At 46.7% G+C, this 19,373-nt stretch overlaps 1 protein-coding gene across 2 annotated transcripts in view; it reads right to left on the bottom strand.

Annotated features, from left to right (window-relative positions):
- The window catches only part of NFATC2 (nuclear factor of activated T cells 2), a 97,177-nt gene that overhangs the window by 54,397 nt on the left and 23,407 nt on the right, over positions 1-19,373 (bottom strand). For both annotated transcript variants that reach the window (XM_062589282.1, XM_062589281.1), the window contains exons 4-5: positions 7,535-7,737; positions 5,200-5,372 (exon numbers count right to left, since the gene is read on the bottom strand). In XM_062589282.1, the coding sequence (XP_062445266.1) occupies positions 5,200-5,372; positions 7,535-7,737 (376 nt within the window). The remainder of the gene's footprint in view (positions 1-5,199; positions 5,373-7,534; positions 7,738-19,373) is intronic.

Genomic DNA, 19,373 nt, shown 5'->3' on the forward strand with positions numbered 1-19,373 from the left:
CATGCTCAGAAATCCCTGGCCTGCGTAACAGGCTGGGTTGCTTGCTTCTACCAACAGCAGCAGTGCAAAGACAAGAAGTAAACAGGAGTTTACTCTCATACCAAGGCTTGCAGCCTGCAGAAAGGGCGGGCACTAGCTTTCCTACTGTCTGACTCAGAGTTTCCAGACTAAAATCTTCTGCTTGTGCATTAAAAGTGGCAAATGTCAAAATTAACTTTTAAACTCTGTGTTTTAGGAGAGGGAAAATTTTTACTGTAGAAAAAGCATCTGGTTTTGTGTCAGTTGCTTTATGACAAACCGGGTGATGGTCTTGCAGCTGAAATGAAAGGGAGGGAATTTTTTTTAAACGTAACTGCAAACCATGCCACTCTTGTAATAATCACACCCCTGCTTAAAATTGCAAGTGGATATCTCCCACGTGCAGAGACATCATTCATTTCTGCTTTTTAATCTCGATAAGCAAGGACTCTTCTTGCCTGCCATTGTATTCGCCCAGCACAACTCACAGCCGAGGAAAAACACACGCGAGTTTGCCAAGACAACATTCTTTCAAATGACTAGCTCTTTCCTCTGTAGTTATTAATGTGTCACATATCACAGGCTCATAATGTCTAGTTTTATGGGAAAATCTACTAGAAGGAGAGAAAAACAAAGGAAACTTCCAGGGAAATTGATTAAAAGGAAATAAGATATTTCACCCAATTTAGTGGAACAAAATACTGTCAATAATAGAAACCATTTAAATTCCTCAGATGGACACTCTGTTCTTTAGTAATAAGTTTTGGTTTGTTTGTTTTGTTTTTAGCACCTTGGAATATCTATTATAAGATTTTGAAATCCTTCTCTTTGTCATGCCAAGAGCAATCATTTACATTTTATGGGGTTCGTGAGCATAGCTTAGTAGCAGCAAACATGGATTATATAACACAAGAACTGTGAGACACTTTGAAAAGGATTAACCAAGACCCAGTAGAATGAGAGCTGTGATGTAGTACGGATGGTACTCACACTCTTTACATGCACATCTCAGACATTTGCATAAAGCCATTTCTGATTGCAAATATCATTGAGTAAAACAAACTGCATGTCTGCCTGAGCTCCACCTTTCAGCCAAGGAATAGAAATGTGACCTCAGTGATCAATTACTCACCAAGAAATGAGCTTCTGCTCATTGCAAAAGGTAAATCAAAGCAAATGAATAGAACTAATATTACAGAAACTGTTTGAACAGTCTGAAAATAATGATTACCTCTGTAAGATCAAAACCTCCCAAGAATAATTCACCCAGCGGACTGTTGTTAGTATGGTTGTATTTAAAGGGGCAAGTTAGCTTGGTAACCCTTTACATCAGAGACTTCACCCAGCTCTGTGACAGCAGCTCTGTGTTCAGACACACAGTCATGCTGACGAAAATAACATGTTTTGGTACCAAAGAAATGCAATGAAAAAATATTCAGTTCTCCTAGTAATGATATTTTGAAAACACTAAAAGATTAGGGCTTTACTGATCTTAGATCCCCAAAGGTTACACCTTGCACTGCTGAGCGGTACCAGCATTTTGCTGCGGCCTGAGGGGTGGCGTGTGGGACGGCACAGGGCAGCTTGCCCCGGGAAGCAGCAGGGCGCCGGACACCCCCCTGCGCGTGCGCAAAGGTGTGCACGCGCAGCGCGACGTGCAGGCGGGCGCTGGGCCAAGGAAGGCTCTGCTGCACGGACCTGTCGGCTGCGGATGGCAGGGATACCCAGCGCGGCACCCGCCGGGTGCACTGCCATTGCAGGGCCTTGGCGCAGAGCAGCACCCGCGGGAAGGGGTGTTCCTCACCTTTCCAGAGCCACAGCCACAAGACAGTGGCTTTTTACCCCTAAATGATACCCTTACGGACACTTCAGCCACACTTCAATTATCAGAGGACTCTCAAATGCTTTTGCCTCCTCAGCGGCTTCAGAATGAATCAGCCGGCAGAAGGAGGAAAGACCTGCTCACTGCTGAATGCGCAGGCACGTCCGGATACGAGGTCCGTTTTGAGGCATAACTGATCCTTCAATAACATATCACCTCCTTTGTCCCTCCACGCAGCTGCCTGGGGAGGAACTTGCTCTGGATGATTCTTTGAACCTGTGAAATTGCCTCCTAAAAGCTGTCAAGGGCTGCACTTGACACAGATGAGGTGGAAGTGGAGTGCTCCCTGAAAGCCAGATACTTTGCAGGTCTTGCTTCATTGAAGCTAATGATCTGCTGACACCAGTGGGAGCTCTTAACCGGGATCAGCTTCTGCTGGGGAGAGCGCTCACGCAGTCTGTTGGTAGCAACGGCAGGGTTGCTCCTGGGGGACCCCCTGGGCTAGGGTAAATGGCCCGTTATCTTAAAGCTGCTACTGACTCTGCCTATGGATGTTATTAACATCTACTAAACAGGAGAGATCTTACAGATGAGTTCCTCAGGGACAAGGGTTCTCAAGTGGCCGTGTCAAAAAGAGATGAAAAGCAAACAAAGGAAAAAAGAGCACTCTGATGGTGCAGGGAGGTGGGACCCAAGGAAAAGACCTCACGGTCTGTCCCCTTCTGCAATATCGGGGCTAGCCAGGTGATTTCAACTTCTCTGAGTTAATAGGAAACTATGTGCTCTGAAATATGCAGACTGTCCTGGATAAACTTAGATTTATCATCTATAGTGTGATTTATCTTGAATTTCCAATGCTCGCTGAATCAACTGATGTTATTAACCAGAACTTTGCTAAGATGAGAAAGCGGTACTAAAATGTATAAGCATTGCTAAATACGTAACACACATTCCAAATAGAATAGGCTTATTTCTCTGGATTACTTTATATTCTACCTCCATGAATTCAGTAAAGGATAGTCCTTAACATATCCCTCCAAGATTACCAACATATCCACTTTCCAAAAGATAAAACTTTAATTTTTTCTTGCTGAAAAAATGCATTTTTTTCTCCCAGGAACTTTATTGTCTGCTACGCAGACAACATTTTAATATTTTCAATTTATTTCTAATAATCTTATAAATAAGCCACTTAAACCAGTACCTCCACTCGTGGCTTTTTATGCCTCTAACATCCACCAAAGCAAACATATCCTCAGAATAAATGCTCAGCCATCTTAAAGAAACTATTGCAAATAGCAGTCATTGCACAAGCAAATTAGATGTGCATGTGCAATTTGGAAAATGAGGTCTACTCTATAAACTGTGACCAGATTTCTGCTTGAACTCTCTTTGATGATGAGCATAAACATAATGTGCAGTCTTGAAAGATCCTTAGAAATGCCTGGCTAACTCTTTCTGAAAGAGTGAATTGCTCTTCCAGGAGGAGAGCTCAAACAACCGGGGCATGAGCTGTGGGGCTCACTGCATAACCAGAGAACCATCACCCTTTGCCCTGAGCTTATCTATTTTTCTGTACAGTGAATGTAAGAGTTCCCCTCGTAGTTTCACCACCCAAATAGCTCCAAATTTCAGGCAGGAAGAGGCTGTTTTCACTAGAAAAAGCAATTGCGGGGAAGCTGGTGATCCTTTGCTGGGATTCCTTTTCTATCCACAGAAGTTGCAGTTTACCAAACGTTTCCTTTAGTAAATGGGCCTTTGTTTGAGCTGGGACATGTGCCTGTTGGGGTGGAGGATACTATTGTTTCAACCATCTGGTTCCATAAAGGACCATAACTGTTTCCTATGGAGAAAGGTGGTAGCTACTCCCCCTATTCTCCTTTCTCCCTCATGGTGCCAGGAGTTTTCGTACAGCTGGTAAAACACTTAGATAGTTGGTATCTTCTCACAAAAGTTTCCATGGGATCATACCTGTCCATCATCCTTTCCCTAGTCTTGCCTTGTTTATTCATTTCTACTGTTCTTTTCAAAGCCATCATCAATAATTCACTAGTCATGTTTTCTCTTGACTTCCCATCCAAAATTGGCTCCTCTCTTATTGTAACTAATAAGCAGTTGACTAAAGCAGAGCCTGCCTCTCAATAAATAAAGCTCGCACATGGGAAGCTCTTCAATGACTTTCTTCACATGACACATGGCAAGTCAAGTTCTGCTAAATGCGATGAGTCATTCAGTAGAGGGAGAGGAAAACTGTTCATTTTGTATTTGTGAAATCCCCAGACCACTGAAAAGGCACCATTTACCAACAAAAAGCATCACAGGATGCACATAAACCAGAAAAGTGGGTGAAGCCCTTCCAGAAATGACTGTGACTTTGGGGGCACTTTGCTGGAGGCCTATCTTTCTCAGGGTCCAGTATGTTAAAATGAGTGGGAGGTGCAGGTTTCTCAGTTTACACACTTGTAGGATTTGCTCCAGGAATCAAAACTGCAAGCTTTCTTCTGTCCCTCAGGGAAATACCAGAATAACTGGGGCTTTCCCTGGTTCAGCTGCAGCTTCTTTAGCTGCACACCCCTGTGAGCTGTTATCTTGAAAACAATAACCAAGATGAGCCTTAGCCTCAAAATCAAACCTCTTCTCCATTTCATCTCTGTTCCCGCCACAGCTCAGATCAGAGGATGGTGGTCACTCCTTAAAAAAGAAGGATTGGCCACTGCGCTGGGATCCGGTCCAGGTTTGAATTTCAAGCATCCTAACATCTGTAGGCTTGTGGATAACAACTTCTTCTTGCACTGCTCCTAAAAATAACATCACTGTCTGGAAGGTAGACAGAATATCGCGCTCACACAGAATGTACGCCTGTATACGCACGCCCACACTGACTCTAGCACACCCACAAAAGACCTTCTAGCCACAAGGATCCAGCAGCAACAAACTAATAAACATTTTCAAAGCCTCTGAAATGCCTTGCTGTCCTCCAAGCATGCTCGAAGGAGCCCACCTTCTACTGAAGCTTACTTCTCCTGCCCAGAGCACACATCTGGCAGCCAGCCTCTGCCACATGACAAGGTCTCTGACCCACCTTCGCTCAAACCTTTGGGCCATCCCTGTTTGACTGAAGAGCCCATAGACCTCAGTGGAACTGCCAGTGCCAGGAAAAGCAGCTCGTAGAAGTTAGAGTTGCATGGTCACACCGAGCCAGCCAGTGACAGCGTGCCACAACCGCGCAGCATCTTGTGTTTTGCTTATTTGACCGCTGTGTGGATGTAAGTTTTTTTTCCCTCCATACTAGCTGGAGCACCAGGCAGGAAGATTATTTCTGCAAGAGGCAGCACAAGCGAATCTCAGAGGATACTTACAGCACTCGATGGGGTTAGATGCTGCTTGCAGGGAAATGATTCTGCCATTGGACTCTGGGATGTGCACGCGGAAGACGAGCCGAACACGGGTGTTCTTCCGGCCGATGTCTGTCTCTCCCTTACGCAGCTCGATGTCCGCGTTCCTCAGCTTCAAAATCCCCGCACAGTCAATGCTGCCAAGCACACAAGCCACTTAGAACAGGCACAGCTTAACAACCCTGCTCGCCAATCAACTGTTACACAGAGATAGTCAAGAAGATTAAATTTCCCTAGGATTGATTTTCCTAAGAATTAAATTTGGTTAAGAGATGCTCCAGAGTCTCGTTCCCTTCAGGATCTCGATAATGCCGTCTGAGCAGGTCACAGAGCAAGAAACCCCAAACGCGCACTAGGGCTCAGCAAAGGAGGCCCCAGGGAAGCGAGGCCTGCTGCTGGACCTCTCCTCCAAACGGCCCTTGGCCTGGAGGCGCAGTGTGTCCCAGGCCTCTCCCAGCCGACGGTTAGGGCCAGAGTTAGGGTTAGGTGGCTTTTAGGCTGGGGACCCCTCCAAATGTTATAACCCTCTGAGTCTTATTTCCCCCTCATGCTGCACACCAGTGTGCCCACAGCAGCACCCACCCCAGCGCTGTGGTGCATCGGGACAGGGCCGGTAAACCCGGACAAGAAGCGTGTCGGGACAGGGCCGGTAAACCCGGACAAGAAGCGCGCACTGAACAGGAACGCACGGAGCCTGCGTCGTCGGAGAGCTGTGAGGCACGAAAGCCTCCGCCGGCAGCTCTCCAAACAGCTTTAGCGCCCAGAGGTCGCAGAGCAGCTATTGCCAACGCGCAGGCAAATTAGCTGAGCTCGGCGGGGAAGCTCCGCAGCCGAGCTACCGAAGCGCACGCGCCGTCCGAGCACGTTCTGCTCACGGTTTGTACGGGCGAGCACTGAATTCAGTTCCAAAGCAGGAACCCAAACGCTCCCTCCGTTCAGACAAGGGGCTACTGCTCAAGCTGCGCTCTCCGGTCCCGGCTCAGGTTACCACATCATCCTGCAAGGCCCTCGGGGAGGGGGGCCCGGTTCCCAGCCGAGGCAACAGCCTGGCAGCAAAGCAAAGCGAGTGGTTTGCTGCTCCCCCCCCGCCACGTCCCTGCGCCTGCGCAAAGGGAGGCTGCAGGCAGGAGGATGGGGCTGGGAAACGATTAGGATTGCTTACACCAGCGTGTGTATAAACCTGACCAGTTAATCTTCACAAGAGTACTCCACAGGAGGTGCAACAAGAACTGTTACTAAATGGATGCTACCAGCTCCTGTTTTGATATATACACTATTTTTCCTTCAATGATAAGAATTAAAATCACTTCTTAAGAGGCGTAAACCCCAATGTTTCCTACACCCACGTTGTTCCTTGCCACTGTACATGTGCAGAGGTTTATTATTCTAGGGTTACTCATTAGGAACAGATACTTATGTTCCATTTAGTGCTTGGCTGCTTAAGTTTGAGATGTGGACTATTATTTATTTCCTCGGGTGCAGGGGGAAGTAAAAGCTTGAAGGAAAGGGAGAAGTGAGGTATTTATTCTGAAAAGATATATAAAGAAAGAATGTGGATTTTGTGATGAAGTAAGGGGCTTAGAAACATAGCAGCTCTGCCAATTTTTTCAGTATCCTCTGAAGGACAGAAGTATAGCTCTTCCCTCTACAGAGCAATCACTCTGACACTGTCTGGAACACATTCAAGTCTGAAGTTTCAGACTGGTGCCCACTTCATCCCTCTGCCTCCATAAAGCTAGAAGAAAAAATACAGAAAAGATGTACCAGCACTTGCTTTTCTGTTGATATATTACAGTGGGAGATACTGTGATTTCATGAGCAGAGCAACTTGGCTGAGTTCAGAAGTGCTCTATTCCATTAAATGTCCTAAAACATTTGTCCTAAAACGCACACCTTTCTTCCACTGCCTGCTTGTCCTTGTTGCTCTTGCACCTTTTCCCATTGTATCACTGCAGCATAAAGGCTGCAGATTCAAGTCTCATCTCTCTACAAAACCATTCTGACTTTGAATATGACAGATAATTACAATACAGTCACTACAGCAATCAGTGTAAATAAGAAAAAATATGTGGTGTCAGCCAATGAGTGGCAACTCTTTAAGCAGCTTTAACCCAGTTACTCTGCTCTTATTTTTACAAAAATGGTCTAAAATTCATATATCATCCCAATGAATTGGAATGGGAAGTCCCTCTAGAGCAAACATCTTTATTCATTTAAGTGAGTCCTTTCCGTAGGAGGAACTTCACATGCCAATTTAATCCTCCTCAACTTTGCTAATAATAATAAAAAAAATGCTTACGTTGCTTTCATGTTGTTTTTGGGTTCCAATGGGATCTCTAAAACTTTGGTGTTGCCAATGATTTTTTCATAGCTGGTGGTGGTGACAGTTTTTCCCGTAATGCGATGGACTTGATAGAATGCATGAGGTTTAAGTATCCGTTCGTCTGCTGTCCCAATGAAGATCTGAAGACCCAAGGGTTTGTTCTCCATGTAGCCATGAAGCTGGCAAGAAATTAAAAATCTATTATCATACATAGGCCTTGCAACACCCTCATATCAAGAAACCAAAAAGTTCTAAAAACATATATATAGATGTGTAGACATATATAGAGATATGTATAGTACTAAAACCAGCCTCTTTTCTGCTCTCAGAGACAGATTTCCTTTTAACAGTATTTTCTGGAGTCCATGGTACACATGGAAAGTAGCTAATGAAAACATTATTAACGGTTATAATATTAAACACATTAAGAAGAAAAAAATTCCAGACTTAAACTCTCCATTACCAGAAATTTGTCAGCTGTCTCCAAAATGGATTGACAAAACTCCTAGAAAGGTAAGTTTTTAAATATATTTGTTTAATTTGCTGCAACCGATTCCAAAGTAAGTTTCAGAAGACCCTTCCCTATTGGGTGGGTGAAGTTGTGAAGCTGCAGGAGTCACCTCCCGGCACCTGCAGCCTGGGGCAGTGCTCCCTGCCCTGGCCAGCGGGAAACGCAGCGAGGAGCGAGGGAAGTGTCCTTCTGCCATCGCCGCTCGGTATGCACTATACCTCCGTACGCTTTGATGTTATGGTGCATACGCTGTATGCCCATACACTTTGATGTTATGCATCTGCATGGACCTGCAGAAGAGCTTAACAAAGCTAATGTAAAATGCCCATTAATTTCAGTAGGCTTTTGGCCAGGCCCTATGTGCTGTCCAGCTTGTAAACACATATCTAGTTTACGTCCCACCTAACATTCACTAAAAAGGTTTTGCCCCAGCTCAGCTTGTGATTCCTACTTCAACTGCAGTAAAAAATATTTTTTTCCCTCCAAACAGGAAGTATCTAGAAAATGTGTATATGTTTTTGAGAACCAAAATGCTAAACTACGTATAAACATTTCAGAAATTAATGATCTTTTCTCTGGCTTTGTCACTGGCAGTCTCAGCCGCTCACACCTGCTCTGAACCCTGCGGGAAATATCATCCTCCCGACCCCTCACTCTGCTCGAGTCACCCCCTGCTTCACATCTCTCCAGTTCCTCTGTCTCCTCATAGCAGATATAAGCTAGCTGTCCTCGTCTTCAAGCTCTTCCCTTTGACCTCCCATCTCTCATTTTCTACCCAGTTATCCACATCTATTCTCATACTCCCCAAATCCGGCACCAAACACCAGTATCAGGTTCTCAGACACTCAGAGCGTTGAGTTTCCTGCCATTCTGCCTCATCCCCCGGGAGGATCTTCACTTTTAGTACCTACATCTCCACCCTACAACCCCCCCCCCCTTTCTGCAATACTCTTCAATAGTCTTGAAAAGAAAGAGTATGTTCTTGTTCTCCTGAAGTTACTTATGCAGCTGGGGTCGATTCCCTGCTCCTTGAACCTCACCCTTCCCGCCCTGTTTTCAGCCCACGTTCAGCCACTGCGCTTGCGTTATGTTACACTGCAGCCTATACAGGTAGACGTGGGGGTTCGTTCTGTAATTGCACAGTACCCGGCACAAAGAGGTTAGTTCATGGCTGGGGCCGCTAGGGTCCAGCGAAGTAAAATAGCCTCTCTTGTACTAAGTAGTATTTTTATAAAGAGTATTTGCTGCTGGAGAAGCACACAAAGCCAGAATCCCTCCATAGGCCAGGAGATGAGGAAATACCTCTTTCTTTATTAACATTCAAAATTACAAATCAAACCAGTCTAAATTTCTCACATAACCAAAAATTAAAAACAGACATTTATCTACCGCATAGCCAGTGATCTAGCTGAAAGGGAACTTCATGGTCTAAGACATGCTAAATTTGTTTTCAATTATTCTGTCCGCAAAAAAACCTTGATGAAGCCATACAAAGCATATAGTACAGCAAGATCAGAGAAAAGAATGATTAGGCTAATAGTGTTCATGGCCAAACCTTTTTTTCTCTTCTTTTTCACTAGTCAGCAGGAGGTATCTTTGCATAGAAGGCCTAATTCCCCCCGGAACGGGACCACATGCAGCACCGCTGCAATGCTCGCAGCCTCCCTTCAGCTCGGCGAATGTAAAGCGAGGCTCTCGCTTCCCAGCTACCACCGCGCGTCGCGGGCGTATTGGCAAGGCGTGCGAAGACCGGCTCTGTGCCCCAAGGACCTTGCATCCCAAGGGCCCGAGCTGCAGCCTCCGCTCACGTGAACAGCTCCGCTGAAGACACGAGCGCTTAAGTAAAGGCCACGTACGAACGAATGGCCAAACCCAGCCCCGCCGCAGCGCGGACCCCGAGGGTAATTCACTCGTAGGAGCTCTCCAGTGGATTGTTAACGGGCGAAATAGAGTACGAAGCTCCGTGCAGACATGCGGGTTGGATCTAAGAGTGAGACGGAGGGGGGACAGAGCCGGACCCCAAGCACAAGGGATGGCATTAGGGAAGCAGCTTTGCCAAGAATGTGATAAATACAACGGTGGCCATGAGGAGATTTGGAAATGTAAGGAGTGAGGCTGAAAGATAGAAGATTAAGGGTGACAGAGGTCAAAACGATAGGTCTGTTGGGAACAGGCGTGAATGTGTGGATCACTGTTCATCCACAGCAGCCCACTAAACGTGGTTCCCTGGCTCCCTGGAGAGCCATACTGAAATTCATCCCAAGCTTGGTACTTCCAAAATCCAAGATTTCCTGGCCTTTAGTGAAAAACCAGTACACAACATAAACCCATATTGTCTTTATAAGGGGAAAAGGAGGAGAAAGGAGTATATTTAAATACTCAACATGTTTATTCTCATGCCTGACAGAAATAACTCTGTGTGGATCCAGCTAAGATGGGGAGAGCATCCTTCACACTGGATCAGCTATTACAGCAGCAGCAAAACAGCACTCCCTCTACCCCCTGCCCAGAACAAAACCCCCCAGTTAGAGGTGGGAGACTGGAATGGAGCAAAACGGATAATAAATTATGAAAGAAAATCTGCCCCCAGTGAGCACATAGGCAGTAGCGGCTGTAATAGAGCCAGCTACATGCACAGGTTTAATGCTGGCCGCCTTTAAAAGTAATTTGCAGTAGTGGTTTTGCTCATGTATAGGATGAGTTCCCAAGGTGAAACTATTCATGGTCTTCTAATAATAGCTATGTCTGTGGGTGTGTGTCTGTATAAACGTATACATATTTAAAGGAGAAAGGAATCAGCTGCCTGCTTGTACGGCAGTGTTTATACTACCTGCTGGACTAGGGCGCGTACACGCAGTACAAGAGCTTCTGGTTCTTCAAAGGACCAGATCTTAAATCTTTCGTTTGATCACAGGAAGAAAGTAAGAAGATGATTTGGTAATTTATGACAAGGCAATACTTTGGGATGACATCACTGGAAAATCAAAATAATGCTATAAATGCAAATAGAATGAGAAATATATATATGTATATATATATGTATGAATCAAGCATAGGGGCTTAAAGGGTAGATCCCTATCTTTAATTAATTGTTTGCATTTTGCATTTAAAGGGCTAATATAAATTATGATTTACCATAATCATTTCCATCTACCTTTACATTATAAGAGCACCCCAGGTTGACTTAGGAGCACAAAATAAAGGTGGCAGCTCGCTACAGTCAGCATCCTAACTCAGCTCTGCCACAAATTTACTGCATGGCTTTGGTCAGGTCTTATAACCTCTCTGTTTATCTGTAACATGGGATTAATGATGCTAACCGCACTTCACAGGGACCATAATGAGTCAATATTTTTTGCTGCATTTTTATGTAGAGAAATTCATTGTGAGCAAGAGCGAAAGAACACATTAAGGCTCTGTTTCAGGTGCACCTTTCCTCAATATTGAAATATTAGAGATCGCTACTCTTGATAAACACTCACCTGTGCTATGCTAGCCAGCCACTTCCAAATTTAACTAAAAAGGTGATCTTTTCTTTGATGGCACAAAGAAAGAAGGAGGAAAAACAATCCCTAAAAGAACTCTATGGAGAAGTGAAGACTTAAAACAATTTTAAAATTATTACTTTCAGGTTCATTTTTTCTGCCCTAGCAACAATGAAATCACTCTAAAAGCCACAGTTTCTCAGTCCTACACTTTTGCTCATCTAACGGGAAGGGAGACCCGGGCTGCTTTGCAATGAGCTGCAGCTGCCCCAGGGAGGCCACGAGGCTACGCTGCTTATTCAGGCTAAATGGGAGTTCCACCAGAGATGAGACCAGGGGACCAACACAGAGCCAAGGTGTTCTCTGCCTTTTTCACTCTTCTTTCAGTGAAGAAAAAAAAAAAAAAAAAAAAAAAAAAAAGCATCTGGATTTCAAGAGAGTGAGAATCAAGAAAGATTTATGAATAGAGAACCCTGGAAGGAAATATTTGTGTGCATTAAGGTGAGCTATTCACAATAAAACTCCCCCAAACTGTATACTGATCATGCTGGAAAAAATCCAACTCCTTTGAGTCACATTTGCCACAAGGGGAAAGAGAAGCCAGACATGATGTGTACCTTTCCATACTCTATTTTGGGATTTTAAGATCCTACTTCTTTCAGTCAAAAGATTTTTCTTAAACTTTGCTTTTGCATTACTCTTATAATATTAACATAGCCAGACACAGGCTGGTCTGTGACCTGAGGAAATGCAAAGCACTTTGGCAGATAAACAAATAACATCATTCAGAAAACAAGGAGGCTTTTCTTTTTTGGTTTGCTGCTACAATTGGGTTTCTAAACAAAATGGAAATTTGTGGCAGGATTAAAATCATTGGCTCACCTGCAAAAACAAAATTCATTCATTCTGCACTCCACTGACGGATCAATACCAGTTAAATGTGGGAGAAGGGGTTAAAGGCATATATTATTGCACAGAAAGGCACATGTCTAAAATTCTCTAGGCAAAAAAAAAAAAAAAAAAAAAAAAGAGCAGATATGGCATTAGTGGCATGATAGTGCCTACAGCCATCCCCTTACCCGCCTAAGCACACAGCTGCTGTGACTCTATGGCAATTGAGACCATACCTTAGGCATACAAAAGAGCACATTTTTTTCCAAGACTATTTTAAATCTCTGTCTTCTTACAAACTGAGACCTCAGCTCCAAACACGTGAGCACTTAAAGTGGACGTTTGAAATTCAGTCCCTGTCCTGGTGTTCAGATGAACCAAATTGCTGCATGTGCACAGTCTGCATAGCCTCTGGCTGTGGACAGAGATTTAAAAACACCGGATCATGTTTACTGTGCTGTATAAATAGCAAATCCCTTTGCAAAAGTGAAGCTTGCAACATTGCTTAGTTTTGCTATCAAATAACTGAGCGGTATACTGACAGTGGAGTCAGTGAGAGGGGTGAATTCCTTAAAGATTTTGCAGGTGGTCACCTATAGCTGCAATGTTTGTATGCAGGGAGGGGAGATTCAGCGAGACCTTTGAAAAGCAGACCTCTGAACCTCCGACATATTTACTCAAATGTAAATATTACTCTATTTTACATAGAATAACATTATTAGCATGAGGTAGGAGGATTCCCAGCAGGTAGGAAATAAGTCATACTCCTTCTGGCTGTGTAAAAGGGGAAGCCAAGGCAGAGAGGTGCAGTGATTTGCAACGCAAAGTGCTTTGAACGCGCAGCTCAAGGGCAGTGAGAACGCCGAGGGCGCCGTCGCCCTGCGCGCGGCAGGGCGGCTCGCCAGCCTCGGCTGCAAATGGCACCGGCGTGCTCCGGACACATTTCCTCGGCTCCTGCCAGCATTGCAAGCCGCTGTGTTTGCCTTTTTAACCAATGGGTTTTGGAGACAAATTTTCCGTAGGATTTCTAGTTCGGGAATTGTGCACGGGAAAGTTGGAGACCCGGTGCGCATGCTAATGGTGATGGGCTTTGCAAGGCAAAAGCAGGAGTACCTGCAAGTCTTACGGGGACCTTTGAAGAGCCTGGGTGAAAACATCACCCCGTGATACAGAGGCTGGTCGCCTTAGCAAGCAGAAGGGAATAATTTGTTTCCCATTCATCCCAGCAGAGCCTTGCTTGTCAGGCATTTAGGTCTTTCTCCCCTGGGAGGTATAAAGCAGCATCTTTAAAGCTGATTGCACACATCTTCCTGTCTAGACAACGCCAGCTACTGCCAGAAGGAAAGTATAAAATTGGGGAATGAATTCACTAGTCTTAGTGATTTTATTTGCTTGAAACTAATCAGCTCTCCTGCTTGTTTCAGCTGCCTGTAACATGAGGCTTAGCCTATTAACCGCCGCGTATGACTTGCTATCTCCCTCTGGAAGTCACTTTAGCTTCCCTCCGAACGGGGCATGCATGTGTGTGGTCAGCTCTGGAAGCAAGGGCGCGCTGATTCAGACAGACGGCCGTCAGCCGTTAGCGAAAAGCAGGGAAACCGAGCTCGGCTGGCAACGCTCAATTAGGAGCGAATACAAAGCCGCGTGAGAAGTCGCTTCCTCCTACCGCTTCCCTTTTCCTGCTGTACTCGGGGAGATAAGGGAGCGCTCGCAGCGCTGCCCGTGCTCCCAAGGAGCGGCACCCAGCTCCGGCAGGCGGCTCGCCCCGCTCCGGGCGGACCCCCCGCCCCGAACGCCCGCCGTCCGCCAGAAACAGCAAGAGCCTGCGGAGGCAAGCCGGTGGCACTGAGCTTCAGCCACCGCAAATGACTCCTCTGCTCAGGCTCTCCATCAGCCCCGAGGCCGTTTTCCGTGCCAGCGCGCGTTTTAGGACAACACGGAGCAGAAGAGGTGAAGATGTGCTTGCCTGAGGACATTGGCTCGCCACGGCACTTTCGCTATGGTCTTTTCCTGGTTGAAAGAACTCCGCATTTTGGGGCTTGATCATTATTTCTCGTCACTGATGCACTCTGACAGCAACAATTTCAAGGATTTTTGGGGGTGTTTATTCAACAGTACACTGACCGGGATGGAAAAGCTCGCTGTATCGTCTCGGGGAGCCTGGCATATCAATAGCTGTCAGTAATTAGCACAAAGACCTCATCCAGACACCACAGCCTGTAGCAGCTCGCCTGCCTGCTTTGGTTAGGGGCTGACATTAAGCAATAAAGTTGAAACTTGTCACATGTTTTTGTTCAATTTAATGTACTTGGGACATAGCAAAAGAATGCAAACCAGAAGGAAATCTCTGCCTCAGTTTTTTTACTCCTTACTGAAGCAGTCTCAAAAGGCCTCAGAAGATAATCCTTTGAACATCTGATTCTGCTAAATGATGAGTTTTTATTATACTCAATTTTGCATGTTTCTTATTTTGGTGACAATTTTGTCAGAATTCCAAGGACTGTGTCTCATTTGCTCTACTGCTCCTTACCGTAAATGACAACCAGACTCCCAGTATCTAACTGGGCTTCCTACTTTCACCCTGGCCTGAAACAGAGGTCCAGGCCAGGGAAGGCAACTCTCAGCAGAAAGCGATCGAGGGGCAAAGCTGGGTTTAGTCCTGACGCTTCTGACACTGACCTTACATCACAACATGGGCGAGCTGTTTCCGCTCTGTGCCTCAGTTTCCCTGCCCGATGAAGAGCTGATCCCGTTTTCAAGATACTTTGGATTATCTCAGTTGAAAGCTTAAAAACAAAGGCATTATGCATCGGAGTATTTGCACATGAGCTGATAAGGGTACTTACTCATGGCTGAGTGAAAATGTCATTTTCTTCATGCTAAGAAATAATAGTTAAACAGCTTCCATGTGCATACACTCCAGATAAAAGTTTTAAACACTCCTTGGCAAGACAAAACTGCTTCTGCCACAAGTAAAATAGAGGATGCAAGATTTCAACAGAACCGAGCCAGCGGGAGCTTGGCCCGTGGCCCTGCCGCCACGTGTCCCCACTCACCAGGTCGCTCCCTTGCCAGCCATCAGCAGTGGTGTGGGAACAGCCCTCAGCCCAGCAAGCTGGAGCACAGTGAAGGGGGGCAAGCTGAAATGCTGCTTTACTGCCTAAATCCGCAGCTTCCTCTGCAACAGCCATTTCGCTCTTCCTGGCAGATGGAAGACGCATCGATGCCCCAGGTGCAGCACTGAGCACGTGGCCTCAGGAGCAACTTGCTCGCTGCTGGACAGCCCGACGCCGCTGCGCAGCTGAGACAGGGCGCACAGCTCGAGAAGCGGGGAGATGGGGCAGAAGCAGCAGCAAGAGCATCCCAGGGCGACTTGGTTCAGCCTGCGATGACAACTGATTTGAATGAATTGAACCTCAAACCAAATTGCCACTCTCCAGCAAGGCTCAGAGCCGTGTCCCCTGCCAGAGCAGGGTCTGCATCCAGGCACACTGGGTCAATCTTTTGCTTAGCCAAAGGCTATTTGACTGAATGTCAGATTTTGGAAAGAAATGTGGCCATTTTTGGAGAGAGGGGGGGAAAAAAAGCCTCAGGAGCCTCTCTCCTCCCCAATTTTATTCTCGTGCTGAAATCAGCAATAGGAGGTATGCTCAGAGAGCAAATAATTCAGGCCTGTTGGAAGTGTCAAGGTTTCAGCAGTTGTTTCAGAATGAAGTAGAGAGACCCTAGAAAATGTTCACCAAGAGCCAAGGAGGAGGAGTCCAGTCCCTTTCGCCCTGAAGAGCTATCAGTCTGCCGAGCAAAATGCTCCCCCAGGACACAGGAGACCCAGGTGCGAGTCCTTGCTTGGAGCGAGGCAGAGTTGCAATTAAATAGACATTGGTCTTAAGAGGCAGGGAGGAACTACGGGCTTAGCTGTACAGCGAAGCGGGCGACCAGAAAGCTCTGATGTGAGTTTACAGGACACTGTCTGCTGTGCATGAACTTCTCTTGCTCTTAGCGCGCTGCGAATGGGACGAGCTTTGCAGACATCACTGCTGGGCTGGGAGCATCCACATACACAGCTAACGGCCATAAACGCCAGCGCGGCTTTCCTGCACGCTGGCTCCCCCACGCAGGCAAGCCCTGAATACAGTCCCCCAGTTAAAGCACTCATAAGAGCAGTCCAAGCCTCAGATCTGCCTAATCAAGAAATTTGAACTTGGGCCTTTTGCATCCCACAGGTCTTTATCTTCCAACTGTTTGGTATTCTTTCTGTTCCCTCCTCTCCGCCAAAGTTACTTTCCATCAAAGCAATGCATTTTAGACCAAATGCTATTTTCTGGACACTGAAAGTTTTAGCATCGACATTTCAGTTATCTCCAGCACAGAACTGCACTGAAATTTGGCAGCCCAACTGCAAACCAGGGCAATACTTCCTCGCCTTTCCTTGGGTCAGAGCACACAACACCCACAACACAGAGGGTATCAGTCTGAGGGAATTCCAGTAACTATGAAAAGAGCTTCTTGAGGAACCCAGAGTGGAGATCCTCTCCCAGCACGCACTCCCCTACATGCAAGGTCTGCCGGAGGGACCGCATCCCTTGCGCACACAGGCACGCAGGCCCAGTTTAAAGACTTTAAGCAACACAGGATCCAGCTTGTTTCCAGTTAATTTCTCCCACTAGCTAACTATCCTCTCTGTTATCCTACAGTTCTCTTCTTGCATGAGTATCAAAGAAAGCATTTATGTCTTTACAAGCCAGCTCTTTCTCCAATCTTGGTTTATTAGAGATCGTATTTGATTATTCCATCCAGTCCCACATCTTAACACAAGCCAAGTTCAGGCTCATCTGTATTCTCCTACATTGCTTTTGGTTTATCTAGTAATTTCATTTCTTCAGCGGCCCCAGTGAGACTTGGATACACAGATCTCAAGCTAGGGACATGCTATTGCCACCAGTTGTGGTGTGAGGAGTACTGGCTGATCTACTCTTAAATTTGACGAGATATATTTTAAACAGAATTTCCCAGATGTACCTAAAACTGAGGTCTGTGTTTTCAGACCTGCACATCTATCCCTGCAATAAGCACATGTAACCACAGTAAACGTATCCAGAAACTAACAGCTCTGAGCTTAAATGGCACACACAGCCATCACCGTGGTGCAAACAGCCCCCGTAATCCTGCAGGTAAATCAGGCGTGAAACGCACAATTTGTCATGCGCTGCCCTGCGCGGGTGTAATCCTTGCAAGATCCAAAAGCAGCACAGCCCGCATGAGGCTCCTGCTTGCTAGAAAAAGGAAGTAAACGCAATGGGAATAGTGCAAAAATGCTCTATAGCACGAGCCCGCTCCACGGCGCGAGCGCAGCCCGGCCAGACGCGGAGGAAGTGCAAACACGTCGAGCTTCGCTCTGGCCCCCGACTTCCCCTTAGCTGGACGAGGCAGTGAGAGGAGGACTAACGCAGCCCTCTTTGCCCTCACCAGCAAATCTCCTTGGCAAGATAGCTGTGATTTCAGCAGGACTGCGCCTCTAACCGAGCCCTGCTCGTGAGGGCGCGAAGCACAGCATCAGGCTCCGACCTGGATACGAGTTTCCACCAAAGATCCTTGTTCTACTAATAAGCAAGAGAATTAGCAGCAGGCTGGAAGTCGCGTACATTTAAAAGTCAGGGCCCCACGGGAAGCCTAGGCTAGAAAACAAAGTCGTCTTTGACTTCGAAACCACAAGAAAACACACAGGGCAAAATTCAAATATAAAAGGAAAGTGGAACGTAAGTTTGTTCTTGCAGGGCAGCTCCTGTGTGTTCATTAACAACTCTACCATTACAGCTTCTTTTTAATTTAAAAAAAATAAATAAATAAAAATAAAGTAGTGAAAGTCACCACAATTTTAGAGGTTAAAACCCAAGGGAAAGCTGGGCCGGTGCTGCTGAACAGAAAGCGCCCCCTTTCCAGAGCGTTTATTTATTTGTTTTTACCATTATATTCAAGCTAGTAAAATCCCTAAAGTAGACGCACCTACGCCAGCAGGCTGACAGCTCATACCAGAATTACCGCCTCCCCTCGCGTTGGGGATTGAGGCTGCGGGGAGACAGCCTTGTCGGTGCCCGCTGAGGGCCAGCTTGGGCCCTGCTGGCCCATCGTGGCCCTGCTGGAGGTTACTGCTCCAAAACCTCTCCCATGGAGGAACCGTGCAGCTTCTGCTACCTCACACACCCAGAACAGACCTTACGGACCTCTGAGACGCCTGTGTCACCAGAGCTTTTGCTAGTAACGCTCCCGAGTGGTTTTAGGACACTGGGTGCAGGCAGGTCCACCTGAGATATCGCCTCCTCCTGCTGCGAGGGGGAAACGGGGCAGGGGGAGCCCTGGCGGTCCAGCTCGGAGGAAAAGGTCCCTGCTGGCCCCCAACAAGCTTCTCCTGCAGCGTTTAACTTCCCGAGACCCCCGTCAGGCTGAGCCCTGCGGCCAGGACGCCCGCCCTGGGGAACTTCCTGGGGAAGCACCGAAGCCACCGAGCTGGTGCATAAAGGTGGGCGGCAGCAGTGCCACCATCGACACGTCCTCCTGCACCTACCTAAAAAGGCGAGCCACCGTGCTGGCTTTTTGCAGCGGCACCAACCTCTACTTCCCCAGCACTGAGCTCGGGCACGGCCCATCACCGAGCAACGTTGGCTCCAATTTCCCCCCCTTCAGCCTGTGGGAAGGTGCAAACATCCAAGCCCAACGGGAGGAATTTGCCTCCCCGAGAGTCAGGTGGTTGCGGATGCCGGGTGCACAGCGGGTTTAGCTGGTTGCACCGATCCAGAGCAGAGCAATGCCCCAGTGGCTCACATCCTTAACTGCTTCTGAAAATTGCCACCTCAGATTGCACTGAATTGATTAGATTATCTGACAGTGTGTGTGTGGGGGGGGGAAACAAGGTCTCTGATGAAAAATGGAG

This window comes from Rhea pennata, chromosome 16 (genome assembly GCF_028389875.1).
Source record: "Rhea pennata isolate bPtePen1 chromosome 16, bPtePen1.pri, whole genome shotgun sequence".
NCBI classification, from domain to species: domain Eukaryota; kingdom Metazoa; phylum Chordata; class Aves; order Rheiformes; family Rheidae; genus Rhea; species Rhea pennata.